General features: G+C 45.5%; 1 protein-coding gene across 2 annotated transcripts in view; it reads right to left on the bottom strand.

Annotated features, from left to right (window-relative positions):
- Positions 1-27,412, bottom strand: part of FRMD3 (FERM domain containing 3) — a 270,211-nt gene extending 242,799 nt beyond the window's left edge. The window contains exon 1 of one of the 2 annotated variants that reach the window (XM_036261444.1): positions 27,082-27,412. In XM_036261444.1, coding sequence (XP_036117337.1) covers positions 27,082-27,228 — 147 coding nt within the window. In that variant the 5' untranslated portion in view covers positions 27,229-27,412. The remainder of the gene's footprint in view (positions 1-27,081) is intronic. The other variant, XM_036261445.1, reaches the window with a different exon arrangement.
- Between the last annotated feature and the right edge of the window lie 582 nt (positions 27,413-27,994).

Raw genomic sequence — 27,994 nt, 5'->3', positions numbered from 1 at the left:
ACGTACACACCCTGGCAGAGTCCTTTTTGTAAACATAAGGGCCTTGAGAAACCCAAAGAAAACTCTAAAGATAAGGGGTTAACGATGGCCTTGGGAAACTCAGAGGAACCATGAGAAAAAACAGATTAATGGTTGTCCTGACCTAACAGCTCCTCTTGCCCCCCTTCTATCAATACCTCCCCCTTAACGGTGCCAAAAGCAGCACCAGGAATGTAGTTTTTTTCTCTGTAGTTTGTGTCTATATAAGCGGGCAACAAAGAAGGCTCGGGGCTGTTGTTTGGGGAGAGCCCCCCTGCAGCCCGCCCGTGTAATAAAGCGCTCCTTTACGATTCGGCTGTGCATCTCTGGTTATCTCGCTGACACCTTACAACATTTGGAGCCCCCAGCGAGATACCTGGTGTTTGTGACACCAAGGGCTAGACGCCTCGGATGGGCAGCCTCTCCCGATCCAGCCGCCAGACGCCTAGAGATCTGAGGGGAGGCGCCCCCTGAGTTCCAGTGTCCTGAAGATCCCACTTGGGTTTCCGATGAGTGGCCGGGAGATGCCAAGACGTCCCCAAAAACAGATTAAAGGAGGCCTGGTAAAAGCCTCCGGAGGTCGGCTCTGGGTAACCAGTCTTTCTGGGTGAGAGTGAGAGGGCCGGACGCGGCGCAGCCTCTCCTCTCCTGGGAATCCCCCTAAGACGTTAGGTGGGGTTCATTCTCTTCCCACTGGATAAGGAATTTTCCTTGGTCCGCTGCTGGGGTGGAAGGGGAGTCTGATCACCTCCTGGGAACTTCTGGTGTGTGAATGTGACTGTGTGAATGTAATTGTGTGTGAGTGACCGTGCTCCACAGCACTTGTTAATTCTCAGTCTTTTTTCTGTTTAATCTGAGGCTGGTTTGTGGCTAAACTTATCTGCCTAGGGAGGATGGATAATAGGCAAGGTTGCCAAAAGACCCCCCTCAAATGCCTCTTACAGCAATTCAGGGAAGCTTTTGAAGATAAATATGGGGTTAAATTCTCAAAAAAGTATATAATAGGGACACCCCTGGGGAAGAACAAGATAAAAGAATAGCAAAAGTAATCAAAGCAGCCTTAAGGGAAATAGGGCCCCTAAAAAGGATCACCCTAGGAAGGGTCAGGACAGCAGGCCTGGGACCCAACTAGGGAAGAGCCAATGCCCCTACTGTGAAGAGGAAGGACATTGGAAGCAAGAGTGCCCAAACTGGCCGACAGGAGAGATGAGGCAAATAGGCATACCCCAGCCATCCTTAACTTAGAAGAATGACAGGGCTAGGGCTCCTTCCAACTGAGCACCCCCTGGGAGCCCAGAATAATACAAGATAATAGCAGACAAACTAGTTAGTTCCCTGGTAGATACTGGTACAGCAGACTCAGTCCTGACAGAGCCAATGGGACTCTAAGGGCCCCTACCCTGGGGTTGTGAAACACCTATGGGGGAATGGGGACTACAAGGAATAGGAACCTATATATGCCCAGGTAGCGGTACAGTCACCACAAGTTACTTGAATGCAAATGAATACTTTTGTCCATCTTAGGATTTGAAACCATATTTACCACTAAATGCTATCTAAGAAGCAGGGACCAGCCCAAGTTAACTTTGCAGGATATCCAAGGTTAAGGGACTTGCATATTCGCACCTAAGTATAACCTCCAGCAATACAAAACAGGCGAGGTTTAGATCTCCTTCTCCTCAAGCAGGGAGGACTCTGTGTGGCACTAGGCAAAACCTGCTGTTTCTGTGCCAATAATTCAGGAATAATAGAGGGACAGAGTTAGTATCCTTAGTGAGAAAAAAAAAAGGGGGCAATGATTTGATTTGTACATAAAACCAGTGGGGATATAATAACTCCATTCTGTCCGTCAGTTACTGCACATACACACCCTCGCAGATTCTTTTTGTAAACATAAAGGCCTTGAGAAACTCAAAGAAAACTCTAAAGATAAGGGGTTAATGATGGGCTTGGAAAACTCAGAGGAACCATGAGAAAAAACAGATTAATGGTTGCCCTAACCTCTAACAGCTGCTATCACCCCCTTTCTATCAGCCCCCTCCCCCCCCCTTAACAGTGCCAAAAGCAGCACCAAGAATGTGGGTTTTTTCTCTGTAGTTTGTATCTATATAAGCAGGCAACAAAGAGGGCTCGGGGCTGTTGATTTGGGGAGAGCACCCTTCAGCCCACCGGTGTAATAAAGTGCTCCTTTACAATTCGACTGTGATCTCTGGTTATCTCGCTCACACCTTACAACAGTGGTTCTCAACCTTCCTAATGCTGTGACCCTTTAATACAGTTCCTCATGTTGTGGTGACCCCCAACCATAAAATTATTTTTGTTGCTACTTCATAACTGTAATTTTGCTACTGTTATGAATTGCCATCGGAAATATGTGTTTTCCGATGGTCTTCGGCTACCTCTGTGAAAGGGTCGTTCGACCCCCAAAGGGGTCACGACCCACAGGTTGAGAACCGCTGCCTTACAACAATGGGTGGGGACGAAGAAGGAGCAGGATGCACTCAGAGTCCCGCAGTAATTTCAGGTGTGCTCTAAGTGTTGCTGACACTCAGATGCTGCATGGCTTTGCTGGGGTTTGGGCCCTGTGACGCTCTGTGGTGAGGGCCCTCAGAAAGAAAGGAGGGCAGGTGCTGGGACCCAGGGAAGCCCCTGCCAGTTCCCTCTCCAAGGCCAGGCTGGTGTTTATCTCCTGAGCTTGAAGCTTACGCAGAAGTAGAGCAGCCCTTTCTGGACCCCTGGGCGTTCTGGCAGACTGGGGTCTTCTAAAGATTTTCACCACACAAGGGCACATCTCTAACCCGGAATGTGCACTATCTTCTAACAGCCTCCCTGCTTTTGCTCCTGTCCACCAAGGGCCTCTTCTCAGCACAACTGAGTGATCCTCTTAAAACACTGACCAGGCCATCCTCTCTCAAAGCCTCCCAAGTGCTTCCAGTGGCTGTGAGACCCTCAGAGCTGGCCCACCGCCACCTCTCTGGGCTCCCCCCCTCCCGCCCCGCTCACTCCCCTCAAACACACCAACCCCACTCTGCATCAAGACCTTTGAACTTTTCTTTTTCTGAAACACTCTTCCCAGAAATCCACAAGGCTCTCTCCCTCACTTCGTTCAGACCTCTGCTCTGAGAGACCTTCCAGACCACCTAGAAGGATCACTACCACATCCCTCCTCTACTTCACGCCATCTCCCTACCCAGCTTCGTTTTCCTACACAGAACTCACCGCCACCTAGCACGATGTGTGTTTGTATGAGCTTGCGGTTATCCTCTTCCCGCTGGAATATAAGCGCCATGAATTTATAATGTTTGGTCCGCTGCTGTATCCCAAAAGCCTCTCTGGGTGCCTTGCTCAGTAAATACTGAATGAACGACGGGAGGTCTTTAGGAGATGGAATTGGTCGGGTTGGGTCAACTAGAGTCAAAGAACAAGCAATGTTGAGTTCAGGAGACCCAATATAGTGGGATGTCAGTTGCTGAAGAAAGTTCAGAGACATAGTTTCTTTTTTTTTAATCCTCACCCGAGGATACTTTTCCATTGATCTTTAGATAGAGTGGGAGGAAGGAAGGCAGAGGAGGAGAGAGAGGTGAGAGAGCCACATCAATCGGCTGCCTCCCACATGACCTAGACCAGGACCGGGGATTGAACCCACAACCAATGGAAGTGCCCTTGACTGGGAATCAGGCCCGAGACTCTTTGTCCCACGAGCCGACACTCTAACCACTGAGCAACCGGCCAGGGCAGAGACATTTTATTTATTCATTCTTTCAGCAAACAATTTCCATGCATCTGCTCTGTGCCAGGTGTCCATACCTGTCATGAAAATTTCTTCTACCCAAGATAAGGAGAGCACCGGTCATGCGACAGTGCATATGAAAAGGGTACTTCACAATGATTCTCATAGATGCAATGGAACAGTCTGGAAATATCCATGCTATTGGGAAATCCTGTAAAATACAGCAGCCATCCATGAGCAGGTGAGAACACTCAGAACTGCTCACTTGGGAGGCTGCCTTGTCTGTTGCTTTTTCCAGCCTACTTATTTCCTAAGTTTACCTGCGTGCTTGTGTTCTTGGGCTCCTCAGTTTGGAGTGAGTCCACAAAAAAGAACTTCCCTCTCCTGTCGAATTGGCAAGTGCTCAGGAAGGACACGGAGGCTGTGTAAGCTCCAGTGAGTGACCCAGGAGTGTTCTAAGATTAGCCAAGTGCTGAGGCCACCAGATGGGCAGCTGGGGCCATGTTGTTTACTAAGAGGATGATTTACAGATGGGAGAGGGGTATATATGCTGGCTGAGCAGCAGGGCAATAGGACAGGTGGCCTGCGAGAGTCAGGAAAAAATGGGGGAGCCACCAAGGTCCTTCTAGTCAACTGATCGTATTTCTCTCTCATGACTCTACAGCTGCAGAGTGCACCTGGTCTGCATTTCCAGCACAAGAGCTGTATTTTCGAAAAAGTCAGCTTCAAAAGCATCACAAAGTGATCTGCTCACGGTGCTGCCAGAACAAGGTGTGAAGAGTATTTGCGAACTGTCTTCCCTTGTCTAGCCAGGTTCCACCTTGAGCTGCCTAAATGTTTCTGACCCTTCCTAGGATGTGGAAAGAATGTGTCATGGCCTCAAAAGTGGAGTTCTCCTGCACGGAGGATTTAGATGTAGAGAACGTAGGTTCTCCAGAATTCCACGCTTCACGGCTGTGGGAGAGCCCGTGAGAAGCCCGGCCCCACCACAGAGCTCCTTTCCTGAACAGACAGACAGCGCCTGCCAGGGGGATGGGGAAGGTGTAGTGTCCCAACAACGAAGCGAGCAAACCGCACCGATTCCTGAAGAATCCCCACTGCACAGCCGGCCTGCGGGCAGCTGCCGGGTGGACCACCTCTGACCTTGAGCTGCAGCTAGAAGGCAACCACCTCAACCTGGACAAGTCTGTGACTGTTCCAGGCCTGTCTTGTTCTCAAAGATTTGTGACCGTTTTCCAAAAGCCCCTAAATATTTGGCTGGTGCCGTGTCTGTCACTGAAGAGGTTTATTTTCTGTTTTTGTTTTTAAGTTAAAACTAATAAAGCAGTTTGTAAAGGCCCAAACTGGAAATAACCTAAGTGTCTATCAACAATAGAAAACTTAACTAAATAATATCATATTCATAGATCTGACTCTCGTGCATCAGTGAGAATTAAATAATTATAACCACAAGCAGCAACAAGAATGAATCTCAGAAACATAATGTTCGGCACAAGGAGCCACGCACAGGAAGACAACAGAGAGCACATCACACAATGCCTTTTAAGAAAAATTATACCAAGTTCAACAGTGGGCACAACTAACCTGTGGTGTTAGAAGCCAGGATGGTGGTCACCCTCCGGGAAGAGTGCCCAACTTCTGAGATGCCAGTCATGTTGTGTCTCTGGGTCTGGGTGTTCACTTTATGAAAGTGTGTCATGCTGTACACTAATAATTTTGCACACTTTTCTGTATGCATGCCACACCTCAATTGTTAAAAGAGCAGTTCATTGATTATTCTCTTGCTCTTGAATATTCTCAATAGGCACACAGTGAGTCTGCATTGGTCTACGAACCCCACAGGATTGGCTCCACCATCTTTTCCACTTCATCTCCCGTTACTCTCCCACTTGTTCACGCGCTTACTGCTCTTCTCTCAAGCCAGCCACAAGCCCACCTCAGGGCCTTTGAACTGGCTGTTACTTTTGCCTGGAATGATCTCCCCATGGATATCCACAGTGTCTGATTTCTCACCTCCTTCACATTTTTATTCTAATCCAAAAATTGACAAACTACAGCCCATGGTCAAACTCTGTCTACTACCTATTTTTGTAAATGAAGTTTTACAGACCCAGCCACCCTTACTCTTTTACAGAATGTTGAGGGCTGTTTTTGTACCAAAACATTGTTGACCAGGTGGCCAGCAACGTCTAAAATATGTACTATCTGACCCCTTGCAGAAAAGATTTGCCAACCCCTACTCTGCTGCCACCTTCCCAGGGAGGTCTTTCCTGACCTCATTTAAAACTGGAATCCGCCCTGGCCGGTTTGGCTCAGCGGTTGGAGCGTCGGCCTGCGGTACAGAGAGACCCGGGTTCGGTTCCCACTAAGGGCGCATGACTCGGTTGCAGTTTGTCCCCGGCCCTGGTTGGTCGTGCGGGTGGCAGCCACTCGATGTGTCCCTTCACATCGATGTTTCTCTCTCTCTCTCTCTCTCTCTTCTTCTCTCTCCCTCCCACTCTATCTGAACAAAAAAAAAAGGAAAAAAATGTCCTCGGGTGAGGATAAAAAAAAAAAGTTCAACGGATTAGGGGTGGTACCAGCCGCCATGGCAGAAAAGATTCAGTATTAGCAACTGACCCTTAAGAATGGGGATAAGAAGGAAGAAAGGGGTATTGTTATTAGGCTTATCTACTTAAATCCAAAATAAATCATAATGCTGAGGAGCCACTATCAATAAATAACCACTCCTGGGGAGCAGCTCATTTGATGGAGGAGTCATATGGTCCTCACCCTGGGAAAAGCCAGAAGCCCATGGCAGCAGAAATACTTTGAATTCTTGGCACACACCCAGAGTTATTTTCCAGCTCCTCGGTAAGTCATTTTCTCCCACAGCTAACCAGTTCCAAGGATGGGATCTCTCCGTTTTACTTCTTAACAATTGCCCGTGAATCTACAACTATCTCAAAATGAAGAGTTTAATTAAACACACGTCCCCAAGGGTTTGGCTCTGCTTATCTGTTCATTCTCGAGGACAAAGGAAAGTTGAAAAACACACACATTCTCTGGGTCATCAGCTTGACGTGCAGTTCTTCACAGAGACACTTGTGACCTTAGAAACTCCCATAACTCTGGTTGTAGATATGACAGGGAAACATCTGTAACTGGCCCTTAAAAACAAACTGCTCTAAATCTTCATTTTTCTGAGGACCATGTGATGATTAAGAATAACCAGTGAAGCAGAAGATCCGCTGTGACGGGCCTGAGCTGGGGTTCGGTCATGGTCCCCACGTCCTCCCCCAGCCCAGGTGGAGAAGGCTCAGGAGTGAGGGACATCCCCTGGACATGAGGCCGCCTGAGGAGAGCTGGGCTCAAAATGAGCTGCTTTCTCCTCACCTATTAAATGTCAGCCGCCAACAGAATGCTCAGCCGCCTAAGGAAAAAAGTATTGTCAAGATGCAGGTTGAGCCTTGGCCGGGTGGTTCCATGGGCTGGGGCATCATCCCGTACACCAAAAGGTTGTGGGTTCATTCCTGGTCAGGGCACATACCTAGGTTGTGGGTCTGATCTCCGGTTAGGACGTGTACAGGAGGCAACTGATTGATGTTTCTCTCTCCCTCTCTCTCTCTATCTCTCTCTCTTTGTCCCTCCCTCTCTCTTTCTCTCTCTCAAAAATTAATAAGAAAACATGTCCTCCAGTGAGAACTAAAAGAACAAAAGATGCAGGCTGAAGCCATCAGAGAGATGTCCTGGTCAGGACGTGGAGAAATCAGGAACCTCACACGCTGCTGGCGGAATGTAAATTAACGCAGCTGCGGTGGAAGCGGTCTGCCAGTTCCTCCCGACGTAAACACAAAGTTACCAGTGATCCAGCACTTCTGTCTACTCACAGGTAAGTGAAAACATATGTCCACATCAAAACTTGTACACAGTGTTCATGGCAGCATTATTCATAATAACCGACCATAGAAACAACCCAAAGGTCTATCAACCAGTGAATGAATGAACAAACTGTGCTCTGCCCGTACAATGGAATATTATTTGACGATAAAAAGAAATGAAGTATAGATACACGCTACAATGTGAATGAACCTGAAGACCATGATGCTGACTGAAAACTGCTCGTCACAAAGACCACATATTGTATGATTCTGTTTACATGAAATGCCCAGGATGGGCAACTAGAGAGAGGCAAAAAGTAGATGAGTGGTTGCCTAGGGCTAGGAGACATGCAGGGGTTGGGGGGAGTGACACTAAGGGGTCATCTGGTGTTCCTTTGGGGGGGTGATGAAATGTTCTAAAATCACCCGTGATGATGGCTGCACACTGTGGATACACTAAAAAGCACTGACTTGCACACTTTCAATGGGTACATTGTATGGCATGTGCAATATATCTTCATAAAGCTGTTTCAAAACTACCAGATGTTGGAGACCAACAGCACCGACCCTCCTCAGGAAGGCCCAGCCGGCCCTCGCCAGGGTAACACTAGGATGAGTATTGCGCCTGAATTCCCCCAGGTTCTCCTCCTTCCCTGCTCAGGACTTACTTAAGGAAATGACCGTTAAACTGAATATGAGGCATTTTTCAAAATACAGCATACTGTACAAATTCACAATAATAGGCTCAATTAATCCCCAAGTAGCAGAACAGCCGAGGAGGAGGAGAAGCAGCGAGGCTCAGAGAGGCCCAGAGAAGGGGGGAGCTTGTCGCAACCAGCGTGCTCATGAAGCCTCTTCTCTCTCTCAGCGTAAGCTCTCCCGCTAGGAAAATGGATCACACGGGGTGCTCTCTGGGCACCCAGAATGGCGGAAATAGCCCTCTGGAATTTAGCAAAGTATGACATAATAAAAACAGAAGGCCCCACAAACACCGAGGGCCACTTGGAGGACCAGGAAAAAGTAGCAAAAGGTGAAACATATGGCCAGTTGCTGAAGGCTTATTTTTTTCTCCCCCATTCATTAACAGAAAAAAGAAGTAAACAACTGCTAGACCTCTTGGCTTTCATTTCATGCACAATATTCAGTTAGGATTCAAAGCCAGGAAGCGTTTCTGCCTCAGCACCTAAATAATTTACAGCTGCTCGAAATATCTACCAGGTACCCGCACCGGAGCTCGCTGCAGCCCGACCTGCCGGCGGGTGGGCGTCTCCCGCTCATTCCTGAAGAGCAGGCGCGGGACACACCTGGAAGGCTCAAACCTGCTCCTTGGGTGGGGTCCCTTTCTGAAGTGATTATCCGAGCTCGACATCTCTAGGGCTTACACCTTAATTTGTTGAACTTCGAGGTCTGGGGCAGACCAGGGTTCAGATCTCAGCCCACCACTTACTGGCTGTGTGACTTGGGACAGGATCCATCTCTGTGGCCCGTTGTCCTAACTTGTACATTAGGGATGTTAATTCCCACTTAACAGGGCTGCTTTTGAGGATTAAATGAGATGAAAGGTGCTGAGCACAGGGGCAGGCACATAGTAAGTGCTCAACAAATGGTAACAATCACCGCCGCTATTGTCATTATCTGATAAGGTGTATTCATCTGTATTCTTTCAGCCCCTACAGTGTCCCGGGCACTGGGATGCAGCAGCCCTGCCCTCCTGGAGCTGCCAGGCTGGTGGGGAAGACGCCAGCCAGCGAGCACCCACAGGAATGAACAAGTTAGCCAGCAGCCATAAGCGCGATGAGAAAAGTAACACGCAGCAATGTGACGAGGACTGTCACTTTAGAGACAAGGCTCAGATTGTGGGTGTAATGAGGCATCACAATTTTGCTGATTTAGTAAATGCTTATTAGCTGATAAATTGATTGATTGGAAGACCCTCCTAAGCCCTCCTGCAAAAATGAGCACAGTGACTACATGGTTGTGTTTGCACCTAATACCCTCACTGCAAGTCACACTCACTCACACAACCTGAGCAAATCTCTGGACCTCCCCTTTCTGCTCTCCCCCTCCTCCTGGAGGCCAGGCCCCCTCTTACCCCTCACTGGCTGGGGTCCCCTGGGATCTAGGTAAGCCACCATTCCCTGGAAGGAATCTCACACATCAGGTGTCTTTCAGCATCTTTGACTGTTCTTCACACTTCACTGAGAGTGGAATTTTAAACAGGGCCCTTGAGAGGAAAGGTCCTCTTTGAAGACATTCTAAGTCTGAGGGTGAGCAAAGAAGGAGGAAGAGCATGGAACGGTTCTTTATTCCATCCACAGAGCAAAGGAGGAAAATGAAATGAGGCCATGGAAGAAGCAGTGAGGACACACGCCCCAAACTGGGATGTGACTGTCAATCACCCGGCCAAAATAAAGCCCACCAAATAGAATAAACGCGCTTAGAGCAACATGAAGTGGGCGGCAACACTTCCGGAGGCAGTCAGAGCCTAAGACCGAAAAGAAGTCCCGCCTTCCCCTGGGTCTAGAAGTGTGAGCTCAGCTGGCCCTGTAAACCATCCTCCAGGTCATCTGGCCCATACAAACCGCCTCCATTCATTTTCAACATGGAAGTCCTTGCTAATGCAAAAAGGCAACAAAATGGAAATAAAAGATATACAGATTGGGAAGGAAGCAATAAAATTGTCTTAATTCACAGATAAAAAGATCAGCAATGTAGAAGATCAGAAAGAATCGACAAAAAAACTCCTGAAACTAATAAGCGATTATAGGTATAGCAGTGTTGTAGGGTACGAGGTTAATGTACAAAAATCAATCTTGCCCTGGCCGGTTTGACCCAGCGGTAAGAGCGTCAGCCTGCAGACCAGAGAGACCCGGGTTCAGGTCCCGCTAAGTTTGTCCCCAACCCCGGTTGGGGTCATGTGGGTGGCAGCCAGTCGATGTGTCTCTCTCACATTGATGTTTCTCTCTCTCTCTCTTTCCCCCTCTCTCCCTCCTGCTCTATCTGAAGATAAATGCAAAAGTGTCCTCAAGTGAGGATAAATAAATAAATAAATAAATAAATAATAAAACTCATCTGAGACATCTCCTTCAGAAAACCTTTCATGCCCTTCCCAGGCTGGATGAGGTGCCCCGGGGGCTGCTCCAGAATTTCTATGTGGAGACACTTCAAGGGTGAACATCTGGTAGGAAGCAGGGAAGGGTGTAGGTGACTTCTCCTAAAATCATGTTTTACAGCAAGGTACAATGTTTGCTGAGATATTTGCAAGAAAAAGAGCAAAATTCTTAGAAATGCTCTCATTCACAATTAAATATCAGTGATCCATTTCAAAGAATATCCCTTTGAATGAACGGATAAAAAAAGCTGTGGTACATATACACAATGGAGTACTATGCAGCTGTAAGAAAGAAAGATCTCTTATCCTTTAAGACGACATGGAGAGACCTGGAAAGTATTATCTTAAGCAAAATAAGCCAAACAGAGAAATACAAGTATCATATGATCTCTCTTATTTGTGTAATATAATGAACATAACAGTCTGAGGAACGGGGTAGTCCCAGAGACATGGAAGTGGGGTACAGACTGACAATCTCCAGAAGAGGGGGTGGTGGGGGAGAGATAAACCACAGGACTTATATGCATGTGTGCATGAACAATGGACATGGACAACAAAGCTGGAGACGGTGGGGGGGGTATCAGTGGGAGAAAAAGGAGAAACATCTGTAACAAAAATTAATTAATTAATAAAAAATATATACATATAAAATAAAAAGAATATCCTTTTGAGGAGTAGTAACTTCGGAAGAGTGTGACTGGAGATTAAAGGAGGTCTACATCTTTCCCCAAGCCATACCTTGGCTCGTCTGTAAGCTTCTCTGTGTATTTCAATAATATTCTCGTGAGCTCTGGCCTGTGTGGCTCAGTTGGTTGGGTGCAGACCCGTGCACCAGGAGGTTGCTGGTTGGATTCCCCATCAGGGTAAATGCCTGGGTTTCCAGCTTGATCCCCAGTAGGGGGCAGTGGTCGATGTTATGCTCTCACATTGACATTTCTCTTTTCTCCCTTCCTCTCTCTCTAAAAATCAATAAACTGTTTTTTTGTTAATCCTCAACAGAAAGTTTTTTTTCCATTGATTTTTTTAGATAGAGTGGAAGGGAGGGAGGGCGAGAAAAAAAGATTAATGTGAGAGAGACACATTGATTGGTTGCCTCCCACATGAGCCCAACTGGGGCCAGGGATCGAACGTGCAACCCAGGTACATGCCCTTGGCTGGGAATCAAACCTGTGACCCTTCAGTGTAAGGGCCAGCACTCTAACCACTGAGCCAAACCAGCCAGGGCAATAAACTATTTTTTTTTAAATAGATATCTCCTGTTGAGTTCTTCTGCCATAATAGTACCACTCTGGATCTGTTCAGTTGTCTGTCTCCTCTATTGGAAAGGACCATACTCTTATTTATCATTGCATCTCTGGTACCCAGACCAGTCCCTAACACAGGTCCTCAATAAATGATTTTTGGATGAATGGATAGATGGACAGACAAGTGGGGGGATGGATGAGTGGAGGAGCAGGAGGACGGGTTGACAGATGAGTGGTTGGATGGGTGAATGAATGAATAAACATATGGGAGGGGACATTAATCTTCCATTTTACTTTTCAACTAAAATCTCCTAAAGGGTGAAGATCCTGAATCTCAGACTCTCAGAATCTCTCTCTCTCTCTCTCTCATTTCCAGTAACATCAAGAAAATGTTTCATATTTAACAACTGCTCAATACATTCAGAGAAAAAAGGCTGTTATTTCCCACTTAGTGAGTGTACTAAAGAAATACTGGGGGAAAGGAAGGAAGAAATCTTTAACAATAAATATTGGATAATAGCATTAAAAGCCTCCCTTTCGCTAATGGAGGTGCAATTTGGAGATAAACCTAAACCACCTTCCTCTCTGGGGCATATGATTAAAATCTGCTTTGTTCTCCTAATTTGCTGTTCTCAAATTCCCACACTGCTGCTGGCACTGCAAACACACACTTCACGGCTGCCCTTGAACTGCTGTGCAACTTTCCCTCCTCTTCTTTCTCTTAATCAGCACCGAACCAAGCAAGTGCCGTCTACACCTGGTGGGGAAATTGTGTCTCCAAATCTGGAGACAAAATGTGTCATTCGAGGTCCTCCACCCACCCTCACCCCACCCAGTGCCGCGATGCTCCTCGGCAGAAGTACATCTCCCCTGAGGTTTGGGACACCAGGGGCGAGGTTACCCTTGACAGGCTCCCTGACTCCGGAGACTGCTTTGCCCTTCTGCCTAAGCCTTCCAAACAGAGTCTGACGAGGATGTAGCTAGTGCCTTTAAAAAAAAAAAAAAGACACGTTTTTTTCATATCTTTCTAGAAGTTCTCTAAATATCATGGCCGGGAATTGCTAAAATATCAATTTTCAGAGTCAATCTCAACACTAAGAGGTAAATTACCTCAGAGGATAGATAGAAAATTCTATTAACATCATCCTCTTTTTTTATTTTTATTTGCAATTTCTTGGCAGTTAATTTGACATTTCAAACTACAAGCAATATCTATATCATGCCAGACATGTAAAGGGAAGGTACCTTTCAATTATCTAGACATGTTAAGTGGCAAAATCTTCCTAAACACGTGATAAATTGATCAATTTCCATTCAGATATACACTGAGCTACATGTTGACTATAAGAAAGTAGAGAAGAACAAAAAAGTCTGTCCTTACACAGTTGTGAGATATCAATAAGCTTGTTTTACCCAGACATGTGATCAGGATATGGCTTTTCCCTTGTGTTATTTAGAAAGTTGTCAGTGGAAAAGAATTTCATCATTTAGACTATCAAGGAAGATTCAAACCCAAAATAATGGTAGTATTTAGTATAGTAGAAGCAAATCTAAAACCCAAGATACCATATCCATCCTAATTTTACTAAATAGGCAACCCTAAGCAAATCACACAAAATCTCTAGATCTCAAGTTAATCAACTAGCTAATACACACTATTAGCATCCTGCTCAAGGACATGAAGAGGCACAGGAGTGAGGAGAAAGGATGCTTCCAAACAAAGAACCACTAAGTACCCCACACGCCATACACTGTAGACGACATGTACCCACAGATACAGACCACAAGGACTAGCATTGTTTACAGAGCCATGGACAGTAATATATGTATAGACCAGCCAAAAAAAAAATAACATCAGCTAGGAACATCAAGGAAGCATTATTAGCCAACTCATTAACTAGGTTTTATACTCTCTTCTATTAATAAGGCTAATTAGTTATTGAATTTTTTAAGACTGCTTAATTTTATTACCGATCCATTAGTAATGGTATTGTATTTGAATTTTCATAGTTTGTGTGTAAAGATCCTGCCTGGTTCAGTCAATCCTTTCAAGACCAACATTTACCATAGAGGCCTAGTGCCTTAAAGCAACAAATTGTGCTTCTGAGGCAAGAGAGCATAAACCAACCCTGACCTGTTAACATACTAACTCCTTTCCTCTGCTACAGGGTAATTACATTTCTAACCTCAGTATAACACACAGATGTCTTCAGCCAGAACTCGATTGTACATCTAAGATCCAGATTATTATATTACTAATATTAGATTATTTCTTTTAATGGTTTTACAGAACTTGAATTTATTTTAATTAATATTCACAATTACCCCCCAGAAATTAAGTAGAGAACAAAATTTTCCATAGAAGATATCTGAGATATAAATACATATCAAATAAAGAATAAATGACTGCAGCATAACTTGCAAAGCTGTCACTCACATACCATGTGCACTTCAATGTTGAACCATCTTAATAGAATTTTAAAATGTAATCTCTACTTAATGTTCCTGACACTGTCTCAAAGGGTAATGTCCCTAGGGTGGAAATCCTATACTTTGTAACTCAGAACCTTAAAGCTGTGAAAGGGCTTTTCCCATCTGCTAGTCCGACCTAGAAAATGAGGATTAAGAGCAGGCAACTGCTTCTCCACTGATAACTCCGACGCGGCCGCCCTAGTTGCAGAAGTGGGGACGCCCTTGCTCAGGTCAGAGTTGCCTAACAAATGAGAACTAACCCAATACCCTTGGAAAGAATTCCAAAGCTCATAATCCATTGGTTTGATTCACAAGGATGACCCAAGCAGAAACATAGACAAAAAAGGGAGACCCATCACTTGATTTCATTCATACCTCGTGGTCTCTACCACCACCTGCATGAAAGTTAAGGACTCTTATCTGTCTCCATGGGAGCACTCTGCCGACTTTCACTCCTTATATCCAACTGCCTACTGAAAATCCTCCCCTCAGATACCCTACAGGCACCTCAGAGTCAACATGCCCAAATGAAAATCATCATCTCCTCCCACCCCCAACTTCTCCTTCATTCCATCTTCTCAGGGCCAGCTTCATGGTTAAGACCCATACTTCGAAGGGCCCCATACTTGGTTTAATGGTCTGTTGTCACAATCTAGAAATGCTTAATAATTTTGAATACGAGGCCCCACACGTTCATTTTGCACTAGGCCCCAAAAAATTATGTTTCCGGTCCTGTCCTGGAGTACCGTCTCCATTTCCCCTATCACCGAACCCAACCACCTGGGACTCGTCTGGATTCTTCCTTCCGTCACTTCCACATCCCATCATGTTGTTTCATGCCAAGCAAGGGATCGCCTTGCCTGTAATGCCTTTTCCCCCATCTTCAAAGAGCTGACTTCCACTTTTTCATGAATTATTGATCAAGATGAATCTATAGCAGAGATACGCGTTGCTGCCCCAGTAAGATACCTCCTCTGGGTCCTCCACCTGCACACATCTGTCCCCATCTGACATTCTGTCCTCGCATCACTATCTCGTCTCTCTCCCCACAATGACTGTGAGCCGCTTGACAGCTGATTTTATTTTCTTTTTATCTTCCATTTCCTGCTCTGTTCTTGGCATGCATAAGATATTTTAAAATGCTTATCAAATAAGATTAATGTTATTTCAAAAACTTTAATGATTTACGTATGAAAAAAACAATTTCTTGATCTATGCAAATGTTCTTCCCTGTTAGAATAAGCTTTATATTTTCTAAAGTGATCCTCTCATCGGCCTCCCGCACCTTCAGGGAAAATCACCAAAGCAAACAGCTCCAGAGCTTATACTACACCGAAAATGTACTTTCCACTGTCCTCCAGGGTCGCTGTCCCTCAGGGTCACTTCTGCAAGTGAGAACAGCTGGGCCTTCTATGCCATTGGGAGTTTCCAGGAACTGCTAGCATATACACATACTTTTTTAAAAGATTTTTTATAGATTTTTAGAGAGAGGGGGAGAGAGAGAGAAACACTGATATGAGAGCAGAGCATTGATTGACAGCCCCCTGCATACCCCCTACAGCGTATCGAGCCCACAACCCAGGCATGTGCCCTGACTGGGAATCGAACCAGTAACCTTTCTATGCATGAGATGATACCCAACTAGCCAGGGCACAGTGATTTGTTTGTGATGAGAAGTTGCCCAAGTTCCTCTGCAATGCCATCAAGAGTCCAGGATACAGGAAAGCAAGAGTGGGAAGTATGGCCCAGAGGGACAAATAGGCCCTCACTAACCCAGGCCCCATGCTCTGGCAGACATCCAGCATCATCAGGTTGGCTGTCACAGGAAATCCGGTTTGCAAAACAGTCTCTTGATTTGGCTGGGGCAGGAGTCAGAGCGAATCATTCCATCCCCAACATCAGTGTCTAATCAGCGCTTTGGTCTATTGTGACAGACACATCTAGACGAATTTTTTTTTTTACTCACTCACCCAAGTCACTCAAACATTCATCGAACATCTACAGAGAGAAATGTGCCAGGAGAGGCATTATCAAAGGACATAACAGCCAAAATGTCCCCACACTCAAGGAAATTAAGATAAGTATTATGAATCCTGGCTGGTTTGCCTCAGCGGTTAGAGCTTCGGCCCGCGGACCAATGAGTCGAGATTTCGATTCTGGCCAAGGGCACGTACCTCAGTTTCAGTTAGTCCCCTGCCCTGGTCAGGTCGTGGGGGAGGCAGCCAGTCAATGTGGGTCTATCAAATCAATGTTTCTCTCTCTCCCTCCCTCCCTCCCACTCTATCTAATGATAAATAGAAAAATATCCTCGAGTGAGGAATAAAAAGAAAAAGAAAAAGATAAATTCCATGAACACTTTACTATTCCAAGTGTGGTTCACAGAGCAGCAGCAGCAGCATTAACCGGAAGCTTGTTGGAAATGCCAAATTTCAGGGTCCTCCGAAAGACCTGTTGAATCAGAGTCTGCATTTTAACAAGAATACAGGCTCTCCACTGGAATAGCAGAGACTGAGAAGCGTGTACACAGCCCTCCCAGAGCTGACTGCCAGCTCTTTTTAGCCTGAATCAAGTTCACATCTCAGTTGTAAAACCTGCCCTGATGGCTCCTGATCATAGCCCACTGTTTCCCATCTCTGGACTCCACATCTGGCTCTCTGCCCCTTCACAGGAGGAGCAACTTGAATCCTTCATCACACAAAATTGGAACTAAGAGAGGACCACGCTATCCACCCAACACCTGCCACTTATGCATATGAATCTCAGATTCTTCATGGGACACATTCTGGTATTTCCATTCCTACAGAGTTTTTAGGTTTTCCCCAAATGACTACTTAGAAAAAGAAGGAACAACTTAAGAATTCAAGTGACTAACAGACATGATTCAAGTGGCTTACATTTTAAACAACGCATTGTGGTCCATAACCAAGGGAGGGGTCTCAAAGTAAAACCTGGCTTTGTCTAATCATTAAAATGGAAAAATCATGAGTCAGTTACAGAGCAGGTGCAATGGGGAATGCTTCCTACAGCAGAGCCTGGCCTGTGTCCCCCTGCTTTTAACACTGCAATGCACACTCACAAACACACAGGTATACGATTACTACTAAGACTTCTTAATACACATGTGCACATTTTCCATGTACACACTGGGTGTTTTTATTTAATGGATACTATTTCAAATACTTATAACTTGCAGTCGTGAAGGCCTAAGAGGAATGAAAGTTCTATTTTGTTTTATTTGGTTTTCTTTTTAATTTTTCAGGAAGTTCAATAAATTGACAGTCACCAAAACCAGTCATTCTTATGCTTGTTGGCCTCAAAACTCCATGACACTACTGAAGATCTATAAAACTTTTATTTAGGTTGTATGTCAGTATTTGCTGAGATTTTTTTTTAGTCAGTTTTTGATTCATTTAAAAATAATAGCCCTGGCCGGTTTGGCTCAGTGGTTGGAGTGTCGGCCCGTGGACCAGAGAGTCCTGGGTTCAGTTCCTGCTAAGGGCACGTGCCTCAGTTGCAGCTATTCCCTGGCCCCGGTTGGGGTCGTGTGGGTGGCAGCCACTCGATGTGTCTCTCTCACATCAATGTTTCTCCCTCTCTCTTTCCCGTTCTATCTGAAGATAAATGCAAAAAATGTCCTCAAGTGAGGATAAAAATAATAATAATAATAACAAACCTAATGCACATTAACATACATTACATATTCTATAAAAAATAACTTATTTGCAAAATAATAACTAATCTAGTAAGAAAAGGAGCATTGTTTTACATGTCTGTGAATACCGTTAATGTCTGGCTCACCAGGAAACATCTGGATTCTCACATCTCCTTCTGCATCCAATGTGTTGCCATATCACATACCATGCAGCCTCTGGAAAACTCCCCTGTATACTTGTGAGAGAATGAGAGTGGAAAAGGCAAACATCTCAACAAAGATAATAAGACAATTTGATGGGGGGAAATTGTTTTTTCAACAAATGGTGCTGGGACAGCTGGATAAAAAGCAAAGAATGAAGTTGGACCCCTACCTCACACCACAGACACAAATGAACACAAGATGGGGAGTGGCTGCTAATAGGTACTAGGTTTATTTGAAGAATAAGTAAAATGTTCTGGAATTGGATAGTTGTGCAACATCTAAAATGTTCTGTAGGTCCTGGCCGGTTTGGCTCAATGGTTAGAGCGTCGGCCTGCGGTCCGGAGAGACCCGGGTTCGGTTCCCGCTAAGGGCATGTACCTCGGTTGCAGTCTGTCCCCGGCCCTGGTTGGTCGTGCGGCACTGGTTGGTTGGCAGCCACTCGATGTGTCCTTTTCACATCGATGTTTCTCTCTCTTTCTCTCTCCCTCCTGCTCTATCTGAACAAAGAATGAAAAAGTGTCCTCGGGTGAGGATAAAAATAAAATAAAATAAAAAATAAAATAAAATGTTCTGTAGCCCTGGACGGTTTGGCTCAGCAGTTAAAGCATTGGCCAATGGAACAAAGAGTTGTGGGTTTGATTCCTGGTCAAGGACACTTACTTCAGTTGCGGGTTCAATCCCCAGCCCCAAGTTCGTGCTGGAGGCAACCAGTTGATGTGTCTCTCTCACATTAATATTTCTTTTTCTTTCTTTCTCTCCCTCTCTCTCACTTCAAACAAATCATGGAAAATATCCTAAGGTGAGGATTAAAAATAAAAATGAAATAAAATAAGATGTCCTTCAATCAGATGAGTATACAACCTTGTTAATATACTAAAATCCACTAAATTGTACACTTTAAAATGATGATTTTCATGATATGTGAATTGCATATTGATAAAATAATAAATCAATGACTTAAATGTAAGAGCTAAAACTGTAAAAGTGTTAGAAGAAAACAAGCATAAACTCATGACCTTGTGTTAGGCAACAGTGTGTTACCTATGACACCAAAAACATAAGCAACAAAAAAAAAACCCAGATAAACTGGATTTCATCAAAATTTTAAAATTTTTGACACCATCAAGAAAGAAAAAAGAGCCCACAGAATTGGAAAAAAAAAATTTGTAAATCATTTGTTGTATAAAGACTTTGTATTCAGCTCGACCGGTGTGGCTCAGTGGTTGAGCATTAACCCATGCACCAAGAGGTCACCAGTTGGATTCCAGGTCAGGTCACATGCCCAGGTTGTGGGCCCAATCCCCAGTGGGGGGCATGCAGGAGGCGACCAATCAAAGTTCTCTCTCACTGATGTTTCTATCTCTCTCTCCCTCTCCCTTCCTCTTTAAAATCAATAAAGCAAAAAAAAAAAAAAGCTTTTAAAGCATAAATAGTTTATATCCAGACTATATAAAGAACTCTCATAACTCAATGATAAAAAGAAAATATAATTTTAAAATGGGCAAAGGATCCAAATAGTTCTCCAAAAAAGATATACAAATGGCCAATAAGCACATTTAAAGATGCTCAACATCATTAGCTATCAAAGAAATGCAAATCAAAACAATGAGATACCACTTCATACATACTAAGATAGTTATAATCAAACAGGCAGATAATGGCAACTGTGAGCAAAGATGTAGAGGAATTGAAACATTTATACACTGCTAGTGGGAATGGAAAATGGTGCATTTGCTTGGGAAAATAGTTTGGCAGCTCTTCAAAAGATTAAACAGAGAGTTACCATAGACCCAGCAAGGTCACTCCCAGGTATATACCCAAAAGAAAAGAACGGTGTCCATACAGGAATGTTCACTACAACAATACTCATAATAGTCAAAAACGTGAACAACCAAAATTGTTATCAACTGATGTATTGATAAAACAAAATGTGATTTATATATTCAATGGAACAGGATTCAGCAATTAGAAGGAAATACTGACATATGCTACAACATAGATGAGCCTTGAAAACATTATGCTAAGTGAAAGAAGCCAGTCACAAAAGCCCACAGATTGTATGGTTCCATTTTTGTCAAATGCCCACAGTAATCGAATCTTTAGAGACAGAGTGCGGATGAGCAGTTTCCCAGGGCTGGGGGAGTTAGGGGCAACGGGAATGTGACTGCAAAAGGGGGCAGGGTTTCTCTTGGGATGATGAAAATGTTCTATAATTCGATTGTGGTTATGATTGCACAGTTCTGTGAATATATTAAAATTGTACACTTTGAGTAGATTTCATGGTATTATACCTCAATAAAACTTACCCAAAAAACGTAAAGAACATCTTAGGATTTTTTTAAATAGTTTGAACCTCACAGACCTCCTGAAATAATCTCAGGGACTTTCAGGGGTCCCTAGACCAAACTTTGAGGACCACTCACCCCGACAAAGCATCTAGAGAAGATACAGGGTTATCTTCCTGGACCCATTTTCCCTCCCCCCTGCCTCCTTCTGAAGAGAACCTTGATTTTTAGATATTGACCCTTCCTCAATGCAGACTACCACCAGGAAGGAAGTTGATTCCACCCTGAGTCCCAGGGTCAAGTTCTGGTCACCTAAAGCCAATTAGAAGATTCCCTTCCACTGACTGCAGTCACTGGTTCAGGGTGGACATGTGACCTAGGACATCTGATCAGATTGACTGCAGGACTTTTGCTTGGAATGCTGAATTGGAAATAGTTTCTCTCTTCCTCTGGAGGGTGTCCTATAAAAATGTGAGAGCTGGATCTACTATAACTCTTTCACTACCAGTCCAAGGACAGAACCATCACAAAAAGCCGAACAATCCTTGAATTCAGTTCTTAACTCAGGACTTCTGGATAAATGTGCAAGTAAATGTGCTTAATGTTAATGGCGGCTTGAATTAGAATGTGCTAGATGAAGTTAAAAGCATCCAGTGGATATAGTGTCCAAATGATGTACAGCTAACAGCATTTCATTCTCCCCACAGTCAATACACTTTGCATTTGCTCTGAGAACATCAAGAGATAAGATCTTAGCAGACCATTGAAATAAGATTACTTTATTTTTCAGAATATATTCAATACAAAGAGCTGGCCCATGTTTTCTAGTTTAAAAACATCAGCACGGGGCCATATTAGTTAACAAACTCTCTCTCCCTTCCATTCCTTTTGTGTCTGAATTCCATTGAACCCTAGATGGCATTCTAGATGAGTTTGACAGAGAAATGTTAGCTTGTCCTTACTAATAAAAAAGGTGTGGCTGTCATCTAAATCTAACTTGGATTTCACCAGCAGGATTATCATGGGGCCTGATATTTAGTATATATGTTTGTTTGCATGTGACCATTTAATTCCTGTTACAACCAATAAGAAATCTGGGGAGCAGTACCATACTCCCTTTAAAAAAAATGAAGTTGATTAGAGTAGTACTCTACATTTGGGTGATGTTTTAAGTTACACCATGCTCTATCTCAACAACCCAGGGGAAGATGGCAATTGAGGAATTATTATACCCATTGTACAGATGGAAAACAGGAGGCCCAGTGACTTGCTTAAGGTCTTGAACAATCATAAAGTGATGGAGCCTGGCCGGTGTGGCTCAGTGGTTGAGCATCAACCCATGCACCAAGAGGTTGTCGGTTCGATTTCCGGTCAGGGCACATGCCCAGGTTGTGGGCCAAATCCCCAGTGAGGGGCATGCAGGAGGCAGCTGATCTATGTTCTCGCTCACTGATGTTTCTATCTCTCTCTCCCTCTCCCTTCCTCTCTTTCTAAAATCAATAAAGAAAAAAAAAATTTTTTAAACAAAAAATGATGGAGTTTGGGCTTAAAGATATTGGATTCTAAATCAAATCCTTCCCACTACTTAGGATTGCCTCTAATATACCTTCACATAATATTAAGATAACTGTCAATATTTGCTGTTACTATGGGCCAAGTACTAAGCCAAGCATTTGACACCTACTCTACACTGAGTCCTTACAACAAGCCCATGAGGTCTGTGCCATTATTATCTCCACTTCACGGATAAGAAACCAAGGCCCAAAGAGGTAAAGTGACATTCCCAAAGTCACCTAGCCAGCCAGGGTTCCAACCCAAGCAAGTAGCCTGCAGAACACAAGCTCTCACCCACTTTGCCATACTGCCGCTTCAGCAAGAGTGGAGTCACCTGCAGCTCAGTAAGGACTGAATTCATATTTAACAACACAAACGACAGAGGATTAGCCAATACTTTTTCTTGTTCTGAAATTTGCTCACAGAAAGATGATCAAATTTGCTTAAAATAAGCCAGGGCTAAGGTAACATCTTATTAAACTCTCCTGATAATTTTGTTATAACAATAATTGTAACTCAATTTGACCTATTCTGAAAGACACTATTGTTTGCTTAGCCAACAGTCATTCCTTGCCCCCACCACAGACACAGACAGACAAACAGACACACACACACACACCTCTGTTCCTTCCATATTGGCAAAGTCAGCCTCTCCTTAGAGTGAAAAGCAAAGACACAGACGCATACATTCCAAAACTTTTTGCAGCTAGGACAGGAGTATATGACATGATCCTGGCCAATAGGAAATGATGAGAACACTTAATGGGACCTCTAGAAAAGGTGTTCATTCATGATTTTTTTTTAATGAATGAGCAAATGCCACCTTTAATATGGTGGCGTGGTAGTGCCGGACTGCCATCCAGATTCCCACAGCCATCTCACAATCACGATGACTGCAGGGACACAGCTGGCATCGAGGAAGGCAGAAGGAAAGACAGAAAGTGCCTGGACCCACACAGAGCTGCTGAACTACCCCAAAGCTGCCCTACCTCTGGACTTCTTGTGAGGTAAGATGACAAGTGTCCTTGATATTTAAGCCACTTCAGCCCGGCTACTGTCTTACCTACAGCCAGAAGTATCCTCACTCTCAAGTGTCAAGAGGCACAGGGAAGAAGGAACTCTGGATTTCGAGTCAAGTAACCTGAGTTCTAATCCACTTACTCTCTCTGAACCTCATTTTCCAGATCTGTGAGTTTGAGATAACACTCAATAACACAACATTAATATAATGGAGATGAAGCAGGTAGTTATGAAAATCACAGGAGATCATGTGTATACAACCACTCTGTCAACAGCAGTGTTTTACCCAATGTAATTGGTTTTAGGTAATAATTAACCCATAAACTTTTAAACTGAAACCAGCCATCTAACCCCGCTCCCTTATTTTACAAAAAGAAACATTGACCTCCTCAAGTGAGTCTCTCAATGCCACACAACCGGTTGGTAACAACTAAACCATGCACCTCCTGATTCAAAATCCAATGTTGTCATGCTAGCCTCATGTTGGTAGGTAATGAACTAGATTAAATATTGGGCACTCATTCATTAGCAAGTATTTAGTGAACACTTAGAATGCCAGGCATGCCCTGGCCGGTTTGTCTCAGCGGTTAGAACGTCGGCCTGCGGTCCTGAGAGACCCGGGTTCGGTTCCCGCTAAGGGCATGTACCTCGGTTGCAGTTTGTCCCCGGCCCTGGTCGGTTGTGTGGGTGGCGACCACTCGATGTGTCCCTTTCACGTCGATGTTTCTCTCTCTCTCTCTCTCTGTTCCTCTCTCTCCCTCCTACTCTACCTGAACAAAAAATGGAAAAATGTCCTCGGGTGAGGATAAAAAAAAAAAAAAAAAAATGAGAATGCCAGGCATTATCTATGTACTGGGGACTCCTTAATGAACAACAATAACAACAAAATGTTCTTATCTTAATGGATTTAATGGTCTAGAAAGGAAAGGCTCCAATCTACACCTAAAAATATTTATTGAATGACTACTATGTGCTAAAAGCTATGCTAGGATTTTTATTCAAGTTCAAATCCAAATTTTCAATAATATCAACCATGCTTACCAGGCTTTGCTAAAAAGTGAATAATGTAAAACACCTACATTTTACTCAATAAAAATCAGTATTAAAAATAAGAAGTTAACTAGAAGTTGTAAATAACCATACTGGCATCTGAAAAAGTGAACAGAATGGGGAGGGTGGCCAGAGCGCCACTCTGCTTGAAGCAGCGAGGCTGAGTGAAAGGTTAGAGTGAAGCCCTGTCCTTCTACAGTGTCCAGACTTCAGGGGCTGGTTGGCTAGTTGGAAAAGCCCAGGAGGAAGCACTCAGTGACTCCTTAACTTCTCCAGGATGCTGTCTGGTGCCCTAGACTCTCCTTTGACTCGCTTTCCATTTGGAATTCCTCTTCCACACTACCTGAAATAAACGCTCACACACACGTGATACGATGGGACGGCATCCCAGACCCAGTCCAAGGCACTGAGCAAGTGACTTTCAGCATCTCCTACTGGAACTGGCTATCAGGCTGCTGAGACTGAGCCATTAGGTTGTTTGTTTGAAACAAAATATCATGAAAATTATATACTTTGGGAAACAAATGTTTAAAAGCTGTTGTTTTAAAAAGAAAATCCATAACCCACATTTTGTGTGAGTCATGAAGGGAGAATGTGTGCCCCTGTTGAGCAGTGCACAGCTTCCTTAACTCGGGACTCCGGGAACAGAGGACAGGCAAGGGACCGGGGGGGGGGGGGGGGGGGGGGGGACAGATGGCTGCCCCCGGGCAGGTACTGGTGACTCCAAAGATTCTTTTTTAAAAAAGCGTTTTGTTCTCACTCTAAACAAATGGCAAGGTTGTTTCTGTTTTTGTGTTTTTGTTTGTTTGTTTTTTGGTTTGTGGGGGTCGTGTGTGTGTGTGTGTGTGTGTGTGTGTGTGTGTGTCCTTATACCCTGGGTTTGGAATGGTCTAGGAAGATATAAGTTCCAAGATTATCAAAATAAAATCTTTGAATTCGTTTGAACTGATTAAATGATAATAACCATTTGGGGGCAGAAGGGGCAGAAAAAGATGTGCCACAAAAATGAAACATTTTATTTTTTTGGTAAGCAATGCCAAAATCCACATTTTAGATCATAGCATTTTAACCACTTTCGCATCAGTTGGGTCAAAGTCTAACTTTCCAAACTGTTATGATATTGGCTACAATTCTGTTTCCCAGAACACCAGACAATAAATACATGTCTTTTGAGGATCACTTATCTATTCCAAGGAAGACTTAGTCCAGAACCAGAAGAAAACAGAGGCATCAACTCCAAGTGGGACAGAACAGGGCAGACAGAGGGCTGGCAGAGCAAAGGAGAACTCAGCAGCCCACTCCCTGCTGCTGGCCCTTCCATTATCTACATATTCAATTATGGATTAAAGGACTAGTACATCCACTTTGGACGTAAAATAAAGTGCACAAATGACTGTCTCTGGAGCACATGGCAGCTCATGCCAAATGTTTCTGTGCAGCCCTGCAGCAGCAGAACTGCCTATTCTGCTAATCTTTTTATTAGTAAGTTTAGCTCAGAATGAAATTCAAGATCCTCCAGAAAATTCAGGAGGAGCCTACTTTCCTGGAAGTTCATGGGGCGCCACATTCCTGCCTTGAAATTTTCCAGCTGTTAGCTCACAAATTAGTTGCTAGCTGTGTGTCACAAGCTCCCACCAGGGGGAAAAAATAGGAAAGACTTTTCCTTCATTCATTTATTCATTCTTGGTTAACACCGCCCAGACAGGGATCCTGCCACTGGGAGGTGCTGCCCCCATTCACCTCTCACCAGAACTGCGTAGGGTGCCCTGTATCTGAAGTTAGGTCCTGAGCTTCCCTGAAGACCGGGGTAGGTCAGAAGAGGAAATCCCCGGGTAAATAGATTTAAAAGTCAGAAGCACATAGTACTGAGCCCTAACACGACCTTTCCAAACTGTGCACTCTGAGTGGGTTGTGAGAGAGGGCACACACCTGCCTACATATACACACACCAACAGTACACACACACACACACGCCCTTGCAGCTCATAATAGCTCTCCTGCAAGCCCAAAGGCACTTACTACCAGAGACTGGGGCTGCCAGCAAAGCTGCCTTCACTCTAACAACTCTCACCCTCTCCAACCTGGGCAAGAGCAAATGTCCACCCATGTTCCAAGGGGCGCTCCCCACCTCCCGGAGCCAGGTCCTGCTGGGGTCCCTGAGCCCTGCACTCTGCTCAGTTCAACTCTGGTGGCCTCACAGCCCTTTTCCTTTCTCTGAAACACTCAGATTTCACAGGATTCCTTTCGAGGTAGCTCCAGCTCCACACAGCGCGCCCCATCCCTCAAGGCTGGAGCCCGGGTTGCCCAGCCTCTCTCCTTCCGGAGAAACTTCGCCGCCTCTGACCCCTCTCCCCACCCCCTCCACGTTGTGGAGAAGTAAAGACCAAGGGCAGGGGGCTGGCACGGAGCCTGTCGTTGGGTCTAATGGCACCTTTGGAGCCCGGGTGCCTGAAAGAAAAATGAGTGAACCCAGGCTGGTGCATGCCTTCTCCACGTGGAGAGAAGGAGGAAGGAAGAGTGGGCGACCTGAAGGTGCCCCTCTAGGTTCTCCCATTTCCTGGTGGGATGGGGGGCAGAGGGGTTAGAGTCCAGGAGACAGCTGTTCCGAGCTCCCAGCCTGGGGGCAGCCAGACGTGTGCAGAGCGTGCATGCCAGAAGGGGCTTGGGCGCTGAGAACGTTCACCTGGCGCCTGCCAGGGACAGTGCCCCCATCTCTGGGTAGGGCTCGCAGCCTCAGAAGACGGAGGGAACGAAATCTGGCTTTCTAGCAAGGCCCTGGGGTGGATTCCTCGTCCCTGACAGCGCACGCCCACCCGCAGAGCCCCCTCCCACCCTGCCCCGGGCTCGTACCCCACTTCCCTCGCCCTGCGCCTCCCGCACCTGGATGTGGCAGGAGATCTCCGAGTCGTCCAGTAGCCGGATGGTGCATTTCATCTCCTGGCTGAGCGATTTGATGCTGGAGCTCCGAAAGTGGATCATTTTCATGGTCCTCCTGCCTCTCGGCACACAGTGGCAGGAGGCGAACATGCACCGCGGCCGTGGGGAGAGAGCTGAAGGCTCGGGGCTGGCTCGGGGCTGGCCCTCAGGAACACACACGCTCCAGCACGCACCGTCCTGGACACCGGGGTGCGACTCAGCCCCGGGACAGCAGCGGCGACAGGCGCCTGCAGCCACACTTGCCGGGCTGCTGGAGAGCAGCAGGCGGGTCCCTCCCTCTTCCTCCCCCTCCGCTTCCTCCCCTCCCTCGCCTCGCCTCGCCCGCTCCTCTCCCCGCCTCCTCCACCGGGTGCGCGCTCCGGTGCCTCCCTCTGCCGGGGCACCAGCCTGTGACCCCCGCAGGCGTGCGATGCGCTCACTCCAGCGCCCCAGCCTCGGGAAGACAAGGCGGAAGGATGGCTGGTACCGGGGGCCGGGCGCCCCGCAGTGGCCTGCTCCGGCTGCCGCTGCGTCAGGCTGGGCCCGCCACCTCCTCCTCTCCCGCTGCGCTCGCTCAAGCTCCCGGCGGTGCTCCTCCCTGCCCCGGCTCCCCCACGCCCCCTCGGCTCGGCCCCAGGGCCCTGACTGTGGACTGGAATGGAGGGTGATCCTGACCGACCCCCGCAGGGAGGATTGTTGGACCGAGGACGAGTCCCCGAGAGTGACATGAAGCCTGGCACAGCCCCACCAGGAATACGGCTAGTAGTTACAATCTCTGGTCCTCATGAGGATATTTTTAAGCCTTTATTTTATTTAATATTAACTGGAGTCAGTCTCCATCTCTAAGAAATTCGGAGCCTTCCTTCAGCAATTTCTC

Source organism: Molossus molossus, unplaced genomic scaffold (assembly GCF_014108415.1).
Source record: "Molossus molossus isolate mMolMol1 unplaced genomic scaffold, mMolMol1.p scaffold_m16_p_14, whole genome shotgun sequence".
Lineage (NCBI taxonomy): Eukaryota > Metazoa > Chordata > Mammalia > Chiroptera > Molossidae > Molossus > Molossus molossus.
The sequence above is the reverse complement of the archived record's forward strand: the minus strand, read 5'-3'. Positions and strand labels throughout refer to the sequence as shown.